Source organism: Salvelinus alpinus, chromosome 23 (assembly GCF_045679555.1).
Source record: "Salvelinus alpinus chromosome 23, SLU_Salpinus.1, whole genome shotgun sequence".
NCBI lineage: Eukaryota > Metazoa > Chordata > Actinopteri > Salmoniformes > Salmonidae > Salvelinus > Salvelinus alpinus.
In genome coordinates, this window is record NC_092108.1 from 664,550 (window position 1) to 680,125 (window position 15,576).

General features: G+C 46.6%; 2 protein-coding genes across 3 annotated transcripts; both read left to right on the forward strand.

Moving 5' to 3' along the window:
- pecr (peroxisomal trans-2-enoyl-CoA reductase) lies at positions 1-10,054 on the forward strand. Its single transcript, XM_071360611.1, has 8 exons — positions 1-233; positions 4,229-4,362; positions 5,161-5,326; positions 5,391-5,472; positions 5,944-6,040; positions 6,198-6,308; positions 8,505-8,616; positions 8,694-10,054. Exons 1-8 carry the CDS (start codon positions 122-124, stop codon positions 8,768-8,770), a joined length of 891 nt encoding a protein of 296 aa, XP_071216712.1. The 5' UTR covers positions 1-121; the 3' UTR covers positions 8,771-10,054.
- A 2,331-nt stretch (positions 10,055-12,385) lies between these two features.
- On the forward strand, positions 12,386-14,884 carry ndufb3 (NADH:ubiquinone oxidoreductase subunit B3). 2 transcript variants are annotated; one of them, XM_071360602.1, is made up of 3 exons: positions 12,386-12,976; positions 13,338-13,463; positions 14,650-14,884. In XM_071360602.1, exons 2-3 carry the CDS (start codon positions 13,339-13,341, stop codon positions 14,798-14,800), a joined length of 276 nt encoding a protein of 91 aa, XP_071216703.1. In that variant the 5' UTR covers positions 12,386-12,976; position 13,338; the 3' UTR covers positions 14,801-14,884. The 2 variants fall into 2 exon arrangements, with proteins under 2 accessions (XP_071216703.1, XP_071216704.1); XM_071360603.1 differs by having other exon boundaries at positions 12,919-13,023.
- The last annotated feature ends 692 nt before the right edge of the window (positions 14,885-15,576 follow it).

The window sequence follows — 15,576 nt, forward strand, 5'->3', positions numbered from 1 at the left end:
ATGCCCTTCACTGAAGGACATTATCAGTTGCTGTAACACCCGCTGTATCCTGGAGAGGGCGCCACAACGGCACTGAGAACACGACAGATCACATGACTAGCACCCAGGAGCAGGGAGAAACATGGCCGTCTCCAGTGTGTTCAAAGCGGGTCTGTTCAACCACAAAGTGGCGGTGGTAACGGGAGGAGGCACCGGCATCGGTAAAGCCATCTCCTCCGACCTGCTGAAGCTGGGTAGGTAGTATGTTGTGTTCAGACGTATCGATTACTCTCTGTGTGTGTCAGCGTTTAGACGCAGGCAGGGAGTCGCTAGTTAGGTTATAGCAGTACTGAGTGAACTTTACCCCAGATCAGGGGTTCTTCAACTTTTTCAGCCTGGGACCCAAATGAGAAGTTCTGTGTTTTCCTGCGACCCAAGCTTAGGAAAATATGCAACTATACATAAATATCGGTACATTTCATTGCCCCTTATGCCTCAAACAAATGCAATATAGACAAAAACAAATAATGAAATTAAATATCCATATGAATATGTATTAATGTTTATTTTCCCCCATTTAAAACATTTAAAATTCAATAAATAATGTTCATTCTGAACAGGAATAAACTGGTTGATCACATCACACAGATGAGTAACAGAACAGACACACAGGCTTTTTGATAGTGCCACCCTAAGTAACAGTACAGATGAACAATGATCAGGCCTACTGTACATCTCACTGTAGAAATTACTGTTGAAAGAAAGTCTAGGTTGGAACTGTTGCTGTTTAAAATCTAATACATATTTTTTTTATCTGAACTGGAATAAAGTGATTGATCACATCTGTAGACCAGAGAACACTGAGGTGATGCTCAGCCTTGACACTGTTTCTGAACTTGTTTTATAAGTAGGTCAGAGTTGAGAACCCAGACTCACATTGGTATGTGGTGCCAAACTGGACCTGAACATCTACTGCTTTCTCAGTCAGGCAGGAAACCACTTCCTGTTGTAGATTAACAACCCAGAACTGTGTGAGTGTTTGCCTCAAAAAGCATCTTGCTTCAACCAGTTTATTCCAGTTAAGAATAAAAAATATTACTTGCAACAGTTCCAACCTAGATCTTCATCTGTACTGTTACTATGGTTACACGATCAGTAGCTAGCTTGCTTTGGCTAACGTTAGCTATTAGCTGTGTAGAAGGCCAGGGGATTGTCTGAAAGAGAAACTCACATCTACTACTATGAGTTAGTTAGTACTGCCTTATTTCTGCTTATCATCACCGGTTATAAAATGACAACAACGCCTTGCTAGTTGACTGACTGGTCCACAGTCGAAGCCCTGTTTCCTGAAGCATCCTGTTCTGAAAGAACTCCCTGGGTTTACCATCATGCTGTGGATGTTTGGTCAGGACGTGTCGTTTTATTAATTTGTTCGTTATGAGAGACTCATTACTAAGCACTTCCACACACAAAACACACGGTGGGCGCTCCTCGTTATAAGTTTGTATGAAAGAGAGAAACTGATCGCTGTATTTGCGTTTCATGATGATTGAGCCCAGTCAGAACTTGTGGCTAGTTTGAGTCCATTTGATGACAGAGGTGAGTGATGGCGAGTGGGAATGACAAGTCAGTAACGGACAGCGCATCGCCTGCCGCCTGGACGACAGCGCATCGCCTGCCGCCTGGACGACAGCGCATCGCCTGTCGCCTGGACGACAGCGCATCGCCTGCCGCCTGGACGACAGCGCATCGCCTGCCGCCTGGACGACAGCGCATCGCCTGCCGCCTGGACGACAGCGCATCGCCTGCCGCCTGGACGACAGCGCATCGCCTGCCGCCTGTACGACAGCGCATCGCCTGCCGCCTGGACGACAGCGCTGCGTCGTGTGGGTCACGGAGTGATCTTCAACAAAACTGCAGAAAAAAGATCTGGTAAACCGGGAAGCACACGGGCATCTCCCTGTCCCACTGGCGCAGCTGCCAAACTGAGCAGAGACCGCTGCTAAGCAGAAAGCCACTGATCAGAGAGCGCAGACGCACTTGGCCAAATCAATTACAGTAATGAAACAATTAGAAATGTACACTGACACGTCGCGACCCATACTTTAAGAAAGGCGGCCCAGATACACTGATCTCTGTTCAAAAGACAATATTACATTGGCACAGAGTTTTAGTAGCAGCTACATGTGTGAATACCATTGGCAGTAAAGGTTAGTACTCACACAATATGATATTCAAGTTTAGTTTACAAATCTAGATGAGAGGTTTCTGAAGGTGTAGCTGGGTGTCTGTCTACATGATATATGATATACATGGTGTCTGTCTATACATGATATATGATATACATGGTGTCTGTCTATACATGATATATGATATACATGGTGTCTGTCTATACATGATATATGATATACATGGTGTCTGTCTATACATGATATATGATATACATGGTGTCTGTCTACACATGATATATGATATACATGGTGTCTGTCTATACATGATATATGATATACATGGTGTCTGTCTACATGATATATGATATACATGGTGTCTGTCTATACATGATATATGATATACATGGTGTCTGTCTACATGATATACATGGTGTCTGTCTATACATGATATATGATATACATTTGTCTGTCTACACATGATATATGATATACATGGTGTCTGTCTATACATGATATATGATATACATGGTGTCTGTCTATATGATATACATGGTGTCTGTCTATACATGATATATGATATACATGGTGTCTGTCTATACATGATATATGATATACATGGTGTCTGTCTACATGATATACATGGTGTCTGTCTATACATGATATATGATATACATGGTGTCTGTCTATACATGATATATGATATACATGGTGTCTGTCTATACATGATATACATGGTGTCTGTCTACACATGATATATGATATACATGGTGTCTGTCTATACATGATATATGATATACATGGTGTCTGTCTATACATGATATATGATATACATGGTGTCTGTCTATACATGGTGTCTGTCTACACATGATATACATGGTGTCTGTCTACACATGATATATACATGGTGTCTGTCTATACATGATATATGATATACATGGTGTCTGTCTATACATGATATATGATATACATGGTGTCTGTCTATACATGATATATGATATACATGGTGTCTGTCTACATGATATATGATATACATGGTGTCTGTCTATACATGATATATGATATACATGGTGTCTGTCTATACATGATATATGATATACATGGTGTCTGTCTATACATGATATATGATATACATGGTGTCTGTCTACATGATATATGATATACATGGTGTCTGTCTATACATGATATATGATATACATGGTGTCTGTCTATACATGATATATGATATACATGGTGTCTGTCTATACATGATATACATGGTGTCTGTCTACACATGATATACATGGTGTCTGTCTATACATGATATATGATATACATGGTGTCTGTCTATACATGATATATGATATACATGGTGATCATAGTGATCATATGTCTCTGTGTGTCAGGCTGTAACATGGTGATCATATGTCTCTGTGTGTCAGGCTGTAACATGGTGATCATATGTCTCTGTGTGTCAGGCTGTAACATGGTGATCATATGTCTCTGTGTGTCAGGCTGTAACATGGTGATCATATGTCTCTGTGTGTCAGGCTGTAACATGGTGATCATATGTCTCTGTGTGTCAGGCTGTAACATGGTGATCATATGTCTCTCTGTGTCAGGCTGTAACATGGTGATCATATGTCTCTGTGTGTCAGGCTGTAACATGGTGATCATATGTCTCTGTGTGTCAGGCTGTAACATGGTGATCATATGTCTCTGTGTGTCAGACTGTAACATGGTGATCATATGTCTCTGTGTGTCAGGCTGTAACATGGTGATCATATGTCTCTGTGTGTCAGACTGTAACATGGTGATCATATGTCTCTGTGTGTCAGGCTGTAACATGGTGATCATATGTCTCTGTCTATCACACTGATATACATGGTGATCATATGTCTCTGCGTGATCAGACTGATATACATGGTGATCATGTCTCTACATGATATGTGATCATACATGGTGATCATAGTGATCATATGTCTCTGTGTGTCAGGCTGTAACATGGTGATCATATGTCTCTGTGTGTCAGGCTGTAACATGGTGATCATATGTCTCTGTGTCAGGCTGTAACATGGTGATCATATGTCTCTCTGTGTCAGGGTGTACCGTGGTGATCGCGAGCAGGAAGTTGGAGAGGTTGGAGGCTGCAGCTGACGAGCTGAGACAGAGTATACCCCAGTCTAGCCCTGCCTCTGTCACCCCTATAGTCTGTAACATACGCAACGAGGAGGAGGTAGGTCAACACAGCATCCTGTAACGTCCACAGTGAGGAAGGGGTACACACAGCGTCCTGTAACGTCCACAGTGAGGAAGGGGTACACACAGCATCCTGTAACGTCCACAGTGAGGAAGGGGTACACACAGCATCCTGTAACGTCCACAGTGAGGAAGGGGTACACACAGCATCCTGTAACGTCCACAGTGAGGAAGGGGTACACACAGCGTCCTGTAACGTCCACAGTGAGGAAGGGGTACACACAGCATCCTGTATCGTCCACAGTGAGGAAGGGGTACACACAGCATCCTGTAACGTCCACAGTGAGGAAGGGGTACACACAGCATCCTGTAACGTCCACAGTGAGGAAGGGGTACACACAGCGTCCTGTAACGTCCACAGTGAGGAAGGGGTACACACAGCATCCTGTAACGTCCACAGTGAGGAAGGGGTACACACAGCATCCTGTAACGTCCACAGTGAGGAAGGGGTACACACAGCGTCCTGTAACGTCCACAGTGAGGAAGGGGTACACACAGCATCCTGTAACGTCCACAGTGAGGAAGGGGTACACACAGCGTCCTGTAACGTCCACAGTGAGGAAGGGGTACACACAGCGTCCTGTAACGTCCACAGTGAGGAAGGGGTACACACAGCGTCCTGTAACGTCCACAGTGAGGAAGGGGTACACACAGCGTCCTGTAACGTCCACAGTGAGGAAGGGGTACACACAGCATCCTGTAACGTCCACAGTGAGGAAGGGGTACACACAGCATCCCACGGTGTATCAAAGGAAACCTCTCTCTGTGGCTGTAGGTGAAGTCTCTGGTGCGGTCAGTCCTGCAGCAGTATGGTCGTATAGACTACCTGGTGAATAACGGCGGAGGCCAGTTCAGCAGCCCAGCAGAACACACCTCATCTAAGGGGTGGAAGGCTGTCATAGACACCAACCTCACAGGAACCTTCCACTGCTGCAAGGAAGGTAGGATGGGGGGGGGGGGGGTGTAACGTGTGTGTGTGTGTGTGTAACGTGTGTGTTTTTGTAGTGTACGCTGCGTGGATGAAGGAGAATGGAGGAGTGATCGTCAACATCATCGCTGATATGTGGAAGGGCTTCCCAGGCATGGCGTGAGTCTCTCACACCTCTACCACCTCTACACACTACCTACCTACCTACTACCACCTATACACACTACCTACCTACCTACCACCAACTCTACACACTACCTACCTACCTACCACCACCTCTACACACTACCTACCTACCTACCTACTACCACCTCTACACACTACCTACCTACCTACCTACCACCTCTACACACTACCTACCTACCTACCTACCACCTCTACACACTACCTACCTACCTACCTACTACCAGCTCTACACACTACCTACCTACCTACCTACCTACCTACCAACTCTACACACTACCTACCAGCTCTACACACTACCTACCTACCTACCTACCACCAACTCTACACACTACCTACCTACCTACCTACCTACTACCACCTCTACACACTACCTACCTACCTACCTACCTACCTACCTACCTACCTTACTGAGGGGCCCCTGACGTCTGCATTGTGTTTTTCCAGTCATACCGGAGCAGCGCGGGCTGCTGTAGACAACCTCACTAAGACTCTGGCCATCGAGTGGGCCGTGTCTGGAGTCAGAGTCAACGCCATAGCACCGGTACGTAGGAGGGTTCACAGAGATGTGACAATATGACTGACCTGAAGACTTGCGTTTGCTCTCAAAGCCTTACCTTAAGCTCAGTGGGCTAACCCAGTCTTATGGTACCTAGCCACAGAAACCTCCGGGTTTCACGCCACTCTGTCACCTCTTCCAGGGTACCATCGTCTCCAAGACAGCCGTTGAGAACTATAAGGAGTTTGGACCGACACTGTTTAAGATGTCTATTCCCTTCAGCCCTGCTAAACGACTGGGAGTCCCAGAGGAGGTACACACATCATTTATGTACACACAGTGCTTCAGACCGCTGTGAGACTGATGGTCTCTCTCTGTGTTCTGACAGTCTCTCTCTCTCTCTCTCTGTGTACTGACAGTCTCTCTCCCTCTCTCTGTGTGTACTGATGGTCTCTCTCTCTCTCTCTCTCTGTGTACTGATGGTCTCTCTCCCTCTCTCTGTGTGTACTGATGGTCTCTCTCTGTGTTCTGACAGTCTCTCTCCCTCTCTCTGTGTGTACTGATGGTCTCTCTCTCTCTCTCTCTCTGTGTACTGATGGTCTCTCTCCCTCTCTCTGTGTGTACTGATGGTCTCTCTCTCTCTCTCTGTGTACTGATGGTCTCTCTCTCTCTCTCTGTGTGTACTGATGGTCTCTCTCTCTCTCTCTCTCTGTGTACTGATGGTCTCTCTCTCTCTCTGTGTGTACTGACAGTCTCTCCCTCTCTCTCTCTCTCTCTCTCTGTGTGTACTGATGGTCTCTCTCTCTCTCTGTGTGTACTGATGGTCTCTCTCTCTCTCTCTGTGTACTGATGGTCTCTCCCTCTCTCTCTCTCTCTGTGTGTACTGATGGTCTCTCTCTCTCTCTGTGTGTACTGACAGTCTCTCCCTCTCTCTCTCTCTCTCTCTCTGTGTGTACTGATGGTCTCTCTCTCTCTCTGTGTGTACTGATGGTCTCTCTCTCTCTCTCTGTGTGTACTGATGGTCTCTCTCTCTGTGTTCCTACAGTCTCTCTCTCTCTCTGTGTTCTGACAGTCTCTCCCTCTCTCTGTGTGTACTGATGGTCTCTCTCTCTCTCTGTGTGTACTGATGGTCTCTCTCTCTGTGTTCTGACAGTCTCTCTCTCTCTCTGTGTGTACTGATGGTCTCTCCCTCTCTCTGTGTTCTGACAGTCTCTCTCTCTGTGTTCTGACAGTCTCTCTCTCTGTGTTCTGACAGTCTCTCTCTCTCTGTGTGTACTGATGGTCTCTCTCTCTCTGTGTTCTGACAGTCTCTATCTCTCTCTGTGTGTACTGATGGTCTCTCTCTCTCTGTGTGTGTACTGATGGTCTCTCTCTCTCTGTGTTCTGACAGTCTCTCTCTCTCTCTCTGTGTTCTGACAGTCTCTCTCTCTCTGTGTGTACTGATGGTCTCTCTCTGTGTGTTCTGATGGTCTCTCTCTCTCTGTGTGTTCTGATGGTCTCTCTCTCTCTGTGTTCTGACAGTCTCTCTCTCTCTCTCTCTCTGTGTGTACTGATGGTCTCTCTCTCTCTGTGTGTTCTGATGGTCTCTCTCTCTCTGTGTTCTGACAGTCTCTCTCTCTCTCTGTGTGTACTGATGGTCTCTCTCTCTCTCTGTGTGTACTGATGGTCTCTCTCTCTCTGTGTGTTCTGATGGTCTCTCTCTCTCTGTGTTCTGATGGTCTCTCTCTCTCTGTGTGTTCTGATGGTCTCTCTCTCTCTGTGTTCTGACAGTCTCTCTCTCTCTCTGTGTGTACTGATGGTCTCTCTCTCTGTGTTCTGACAGTCTCTCTCTCTCTCTGTGTTCTGACAGTCTCTCTCTCTCTCTGTGTTCTGACAGTCTCTCTCTCTCTCTGTGTGTACTGATGGTCTCTCTCTCTCTGTGTACTGATGGTCTCTCTCTCTCTGTGTTCTGACAGTCTCTCTCTCTGTGTTCTGACAGTCTCTCTCTCTCTGTGTTCTGACAGTCTCTCTCTCTGTGTTCTGACAGTCTCTCTCTCTCTCTCTCTGTGTTCTGATGGTCTCTCTCTCTCTCTGTGTGTACTGATGGTCTCTCTCTCTGTGTTCTGACAGTCTCTCTCTCTGTGTTCTGACAGTCTCTCTCTCTGTGTTCTGACAGTCTCTCTCTCTCTCTGTGTACTGATGGTCTCTCTCTCTCTGTGTTCTGACAGTCTCTCTCTCTCTCTCTCTCTCTGTGTTCTGATGGTCTCTCTCTCTCTCTGTGTGTACTGATGGTCTCTCTCTCTGTGTTCTGATGGTCTCTCTCTCTCTCTGTGTGTACTGATGGTCTCTCTCTCTCTCTGTGTGTACTGATGGTCTCTCTCTCTCTCTGTGTGTACTGATGGTCTCTCTCTCTCTCTCTGTGTTCTGATGGTCTCTCTCTCTCTCTGTGTGTACTGATGGTCTCTCTCTCTCTCTGTGTGTACTGATGGTCTCTCTCTCTCTCTGTGTGTACTGATGGTCTCTCTCTCAGATCTCTCCAGCAGTGTGCTTCCTCCTGTCTCCTGGCGCCTCTTACATCTCTGGAGCCACTCTGAGGGTGGACGCTGGACAGAGTCTTTACCACTCTATGTGGGAAATACCAGGTAGGTAACACACACACAGTTACTCACTTGTACACTTATACACATGAGTTTATAACCTCCCTCTCATGCGTGTGTAGATCACAGTGCGTGGCCCCAGGCCCCAGAGGGAGAGAATCTGGACACTCTGAAAGAGTTGCTGAAACCCAAGCTCTAACTATCACTACGGAAACAAGGTCGTCGCTACGAAGACCAACCCAGCACCGCGGTGACCAGCCGTGGCAACGGACGGACGGGTGTATGATTGTAGACAGACAGTAGATGTTTAGAGAATTGTTTTTGAGAACGCTGATCAGAAAGCTATCAATATGAATTAATGGAAGGGTTGATGTCAACTGTGTGACCCTGTATCGCCTTGTGTGACCCTGTGTGACCCTGTATCCCCCTGTGTGACCCTGTGTCGCCGTGTAACCCTGTGTGACCCTGTGTCGCCCTGTGTTGCCCTGTGTGACCCTGTATCACCCTGTGTGACCCTGTATCGCCCTATGTGACCCTGTATCGCCCTGTGTGACCCTGTATCGCCCTATGTGACCCTGTATCGCCCTGTATCGCCCTGTGTGACCCTGTATCGCCCTGTGTCACGATGTGTCGCCCTGTGTGGCCCTGTATCATCCTGTGTGACCCTGTATCATCCTGTGTGACCCTGTATCGCCCTGTGTGACCCTGTATCGCCCTGTGTCACGATGTGTCGCCCTGTATCGCCCTGTGTGACCCTGTACTGTGTGACCCTGTATCACCCTGTGTGACCCTGTATCCCCCTGTGTCGCCCTGTGTGACCCTGTATCACCCTGTGTGACTCTGTATCGCCCTGTGTGACCCTGTATCCCCCTGTGTGACCCTGTGTCGCCCTGTGTGACCCTGTATCGCCCTGTGTGACCCTGTATCGCCCTGTGTGACCCTGTATCCCCCTGTGTGACCCTGTATCGCCCTGTGTGACCCTGTATCGCCCTGTGTGACCCTGTATCACCCTGTGTGACCCTGTATCGCCCTGTGTGACCCTGTATCGCCCTGTGTGACCCTGTATCGCCCTGTGTGACCCTGTATCACCCTGTGTGACCCTGTATCACCCTGTGTGACCCTGTATCACCCTGTGTGACCCTGTGTCGCCCTGTGTGACCCTGTATCGCCCTGTGTCACGATGTGTCGCCCTGTGTGACCCTGTATCGCCCTGTGTGACCCTGTACTGTGTGACCCTGTGTGACCCTGTATCGCCCCGTGTCGCCCTGTATCTCATGTATTGTACATAATTGTAGATAATTCAGATATTATTAACATGGTAATAGGCCTATGTGACAATTTTCCTGATTATTGGCTGTTATTAGTGTTTTTATAATGCACAGCCAGTGCCGATGAATGTTGAATATGAACCATAATGTTTTTACTAACTCTTGTCTCATAAGGAAACATAACTCTGCCTTACAATAAACACCCTTTACACTGACTTCTCCCTCAGATCTGACGGTCTATGGTTCTGACTAGGGATGTAATGATTCACCAATACGCATCAGTCCCCGATTATAAATGTTTAAGTGCATCAGTCCACGGACCCCAATCCGATCCAAATGGAGCACGCATTGGTCAGAAAATCCCATCCAAACGTTACAAATTGCCGGTCCACAATTTGTTGTTGTTGCTCGTATTTCACTCTACCTTCTGAAAATACCTTTTGTGATGCGTCCTCTTCTTCCTGTAACCGTTGACGATCTACAAGTGTTTCACACGCCGAACAATCCCAGGCAACATCAGTTGTGTAGTCAAACTGAGCACAGGTTCACGTTCTGACCAACGCCAGGCCCGTTCCTGGTCAGTCACGTCCGCCCCAGTGGAGACTGAGGGGAAGACGGCTCATAGTGGCTGGAAAAGAGCAGCCCATTTGTTTTGATACCATTCCACTTATTCCACTCCAGCCATTACCACGAGCCTGTCCTCCCCAATTATGGTGCCACCAACCTCCTGTGCTCTGCGCAACACCTTCAGCATATAAATGGCTTGGGTGACATGAGGCTTTACTAGTTGAGCAAAGAACTATATAATTTGCTAGGTTATTATCTGCACTGTGTTTTACCAGAATAAAAGTACCTGAGAACTCTTCTGTCTCTACCTGCTGAACGAGGTTTTACGATCCATTTGATTTGATTTGTTTAGTTTTGCTAGTTTTGCTTTGAACAAACAGTGTATATGTGTAACCGGTGTGAAATGGCTAGCTAGTTAGCGGTGGTGCGCGCTAATAGCGTTTCAAACGTCACTCGCTCTTGAGACCTTGGAAGTAGTTGTTCCCCTTGCTCTGCAGGGGCCGCGGCTTTTGTGGCGCGATGGGTAACGATGCTTCGATGTGGCTGTTGTTGATGTGTGCAGAGGGACCCTGGTTGGAGCCCAGGTAGGGGCGAGGAGAGGGACAGAAGCTAAACTGTTACATAGGGTCATTTTTAAATATACAGGGTAAAGTTGATAATTTCATAACGAAGATACAATCACTTTTTGCGAGCTGCAATGCATGGCCGAAGATAATCACGCCATAAAACCTTCCCGGACTGTCAAATTATTCGGCTTTGAGATGGGGGTGAAATCCAAAGTTGTGCTCTATATTCATTGGCTATGTCATAGCTAATTCAAACGATAAATATTGATTTAATTACCAGTTCAAACATTTAATCTGCAAAAATGACAAGTTAATTAGTGGGTGATGGTGATTTCAGAAACATAGTAGAGGGACAAAAACAGGCTACATTCCCCCCCTCCCTAGTGGGGTGGTAGAGGCCTTGTCTCCCCTATGGCTCAGCTCAGGTGCCTACATAGTACATACATCATTTACACACACACACACACACCAATAGTACATACACCGTAGACATACATACTACATCTCACACACAGTCATTGAGGCCCAGCTCATGAGTTCCATCAGCAGCAGTCATTTAGAATATAACTTTTAATGTGTATAATGTCTGGGCTCCCGAGTGGCGCAGCAGTCTAAGGCACTGCATTTTAGTGCTAGAGGCGTCACTACAGACCCTGGTTCAGCGGTCTAAGGCACTGCATTTTAGTGCTAGAGGCGTCACTACAGACCCTGGTTCAGTGGTCTAAGGCACTGCATCTCAGTGCTAGAGGAGTCACTACAGACCCAGGTTCAGCGGTCTAAGGCACTGCATCTCAGTGCTAGTGGCGTCACTACAGACCCTGGTTCAGCGGTCTAAGGCACTGCATCTCAGTGCTAGAGGCGTCACTACAGACCCTGGTTCAGCGATCTAAGGCACTGCATTTTAGTGCTAGTGGCGTCACTACAGACCCTGGTTCAGCGGTCTAAGGCACTGCATTTTAGTGCTAGTGGCGTCACTACAGACCCTGGTTCAGCGGTCTAAGGCACTGCATCTCAGTGCTAGAGGCGTCACTACAGACCCTGGTTCAGCGGTCTAAGGCACTGCATTTTAGTGCTAGAGGCGTCACTACAGACCCTGGTTCAGCGGTCTAAGGCACTGCATCTCGTCTAAGGCACTGCATCTCAGTGCTAGAGGCGTCACTACAGGCTCCCGAGTGGTTCAGCGGTCTAAGGCACTGCATTTTAGTGCTAGAGGCGTCACTACAGACCCTGGTTCAGCGGTCTAAGGCACTGCATCTCGTCTAAGGCACTGCATCTCAGTGCTAGAGGCGTCACTACAGGCTCCCGAGTGGTTCAGCGGTCTAAGGCACTGCATTTTAGTGCTAGAGGCGTCACTACAGACCCTGGTTCAGCGGTCTAAGGCACTGCATCTCGTCTAAGGCACTGCATCTCAGTGCTAGAGGCGTCACTACAGGCTCCCGAGTGGTTCAGCGGTCTAAGGCACTGCATTTTAGTGCTAGTGGCGTCACTACAGACCCTGGTTCAGTGGTCTAAGGCACTGCATTTTAGTGCTAGTGGCGTCACTACAGACCCTGGTTCAGCGGTCTAAGGCACTGCATTTTAGTGCTAGAGGCGTCAGTACAGACTCCCTGGTTCGAATCCAGGCTATATCACAATCGGCCGTGATTGGGAGTCCCATTGGGTTGCGCACAATTGGCCCAGCGTCGTCCGGGGTAGGCCGTCATTGTAAATGAGAATTTGTTCTTAACTGACTTGCCTAGTTAAATAAATATAACAGATGTTACTGCATCGATTGGTTCTCTAATCAAACTGAACCGTATCGTTCCTGTATCGTCTTGAAAGGGAACGTACATCCCTAATTCTGTCCAGACTATGGTTCTGACCTACAAATACACTGGATTGTTTGCGCTCCGACAAAAGTCTAAGACGAACTAAGTGTGGTCTCTTTAGTGTACCGTAGCAGTGCCGTACATCAGATGCAATTGTCGAAGTGTTTCATCCACAACAGAGGTCACAATCAGACAGGTACAGCTGTAACGTGTTTATACTATTACAAATACATGAAATAAGACGTAAGTGTTTGATATATAAATATGTTGTACTACTGAAGACAGATTGTATTGTTTCATGGTTAAATGTGTCATTGCTGCTACCCGAGGTACACTGCTGACGTTAAATAGCAGGCTAACTAGCTGGCTGTGCTAGTTAACGTTATCTAGCTAACTACAGTACAATGTTAGGTTTCCATGATCAGATACTCTTGGAAACCTAACATCTCTATGGTACTATGAAATATTATTACAATCTGTGGTGTGTCCTGTATGCTTTCATGAACTAATTTAGCTAGCTAGTTCCACAACTCAACCCCCCTGATGCTGTGTGTCAGGATGGGAGGAGACCACGGCAGTAAACTAAACCTGCCAGACTTCAAGCAGTGGAAGGTAGAGGGAACACCTCTGGAGTTCACACAGCAGAGACTGGCAGCTAGAGGACTGAAGGACCCATGGGCACGGTGAGAGAGAGGGAGAGCTTTGCGTTAAAGATGTGTACATGTAAAGTGCCTTCGGAAAGTATTCAGACCCCTTGACTTTTTCCACATTTTGTTAAAATACAACCTTATTCTAAAATGGGTTAAATAAAAATAAACCCCAGCAATCTACACACAATACCCCATAGAAATGTTTGCAAATTCATAAAAAATAGAAAAACAAATAACTTATTTACAAAGTATTCAGACCCTTTGCTATGAGACTCGGCCAAACTGAGCAATCGGGGGAGAAGGGCCTTGGTCAGGGAGGTGACAAAGAACCCATTGGTCACTCTGACAGAGCTCTAGAGTTCCTCTGTGTAGTTGGGAGAACCTTCCAGAAGGACAATGATCTCTGCAGCACTCCACCAATCAGGCCTTTATAGTAGTGGCCAGATGGAAGCCACTCCTCAGTAAAAGGCACATGACAGACGCTTTGAATTTGCCAAAAGGCACCTAAAGACTCTCAGACCATGAGAAACAAGATTCTCTAGTCTGATGAGACCAAGATTGAACTCTTTGGCCTGAATGCCAAGCGTCACGTCTGGAGGAAACCTGGAACCATCCCTACGGTGAAGCACGGTGGTGGCATCATCATGCTGTGGGGATGTTTTTCAGTGGGAGGGACTGGGAGACTAGTCAGGATCGAGGCAAAGATGAACGGAGCAAAGTACAGAGAGATCCTAGATGAAAATCTGCTCCAGAGAGCTCAGGACCTCAGACTGGGGCAAAGGTTCCTTCCAACAGAACGACCATAAGAGTGTCTTTGTGGCCCAGCCAGAGCCTGGACTTGAACCCGATCGAACATCTCTGGAGAGACCTGAAAATATCTGTGCAGCGACGCTCCCCATCCAACCTGACAGAGCTTGAGAGGATCTGCAGAGAAGAATGGGAGAAACTCCCCAAATACAGGTGTGCCAAGCTTGTAGCTTCATACCCAAGACTCAATGCTTTAATCGCTGCTAAAGGTGCTTCAACAAAGTACTGAGTAAAGGGTCTGAATACTTGTGTAAATGTAATGTTTCCATTTTATTTGTTTTTATAAATGAGCAAAAATTAAAAATATATTTTTGCTTTGTCATTATGGGGTTTTATGTGTAGACTGTGGGAAAGCGGTCTGAATAGTTCCCGAAGGCTCTGTGTGAGTGATACTGATGTTTCTCTCCCACAGTAACGAGGTGTGGCGGTACGTGGGAGGATTCAGTCGTCCTGTATCCCTGGGAGACGTGATGCTGAGGGGTTTTAAATGGGGCTTCGTTGCCTTCGCTGTGGCTCTGACTGTAGAGTACGCTCTCTTCCCCCCCAAGAAGTCTGACCACTGACCTCTGACCCCAGAACGCTTCAGAACACAACCGGATCAGATGTTCTTTCTGTATAATAAATGTTGAGTGTTTTCATCCTCTAAATGGCTGGTTGTGTTGTGTTGGTAATAGTATTACTCTCTGAAAAAGGCACACAACCAGGGTTTCCATGTTTGCAGTTTTCCTGTAAATTAGGCTACTTCTAAATTGCACTGCAGCCACCATCTATTCATTTTACTGTGACCTGCTGACTCAGGCTGTTGCTGAGTGACTGGTGGGGATGGAGGGGGATGTGCTGTTGCTGAGTGACTAGTGTCAAGGCAAAGAGTGGCTACTTTGAAAAATAAAATATATATTTTGATTTGTTTAATACATTTTTGGTTACTACATGATTCCATATGTGTTATTTCATAGTTTTTATATCTTCACTATTATTCTACAAAGTAGAAAATAGTTTTAAAACTTACATGAGTAGGTGTGTCTAAACTTTTGACTGGTACTGTACATGTGGGGGGGGGTCTCGTACACCCCCCCAGTTTTGAACCACTGGTCTATAGTATGGGCTGTGTAACTTGATTGAGCCCACACTAGAACCACTTGATATTCCTGCCCAGCAGACAGTCAAGGATGAAGGGCCTCATCGGGACACAAAATACTAAAATAAGCAACTCATTCTCAAACCCCGAGCAATAGGACTTTAAATCAATTACAAATTACATGACCCCCCCCTGGAATAAAAAACAAAAACAAACCCTGCCCTTGATTGAAATTGGAACAGCATGACCCTCCATTTTCCT

Coding starts and splice junctions, on each gene's coding strand:
- pecr (XM_071360611.1), top strand. CDS start 122: ATGGCCGTCTCCAGTGTGTTCAAAGCGGGTCTGTTCAACCACAAAGTG. Junction 5,327..5,390: donor CTTCCACTGCTGCAAGGAAG/GTAGGATGGGGG, acceptor GTGTTTTTGTAG/TGTACGCTGCGTGGATGAAG. Junction 6,309..8,504: donor GACTGGGAGTCCCAGAGGAG/GTACACACATCA, acceptor TCTCTCTCTCAG/ATCTCTCCAGCAGTGTGCTT.
- ndufb3 (XM_071360602.1), top strand. CDS start 13,339: ATGGGAGGAGACCACGGCAGTAAACTAAACCTGCCAGACTTCAAGCAG. Junction 13,464..14,649: donor CTGAAGGACCCATGGGCACG/GTGAGAGAGAGG, acceptor TCTCTCCCACAG/TAACGAGGTGTGGCGGTACG.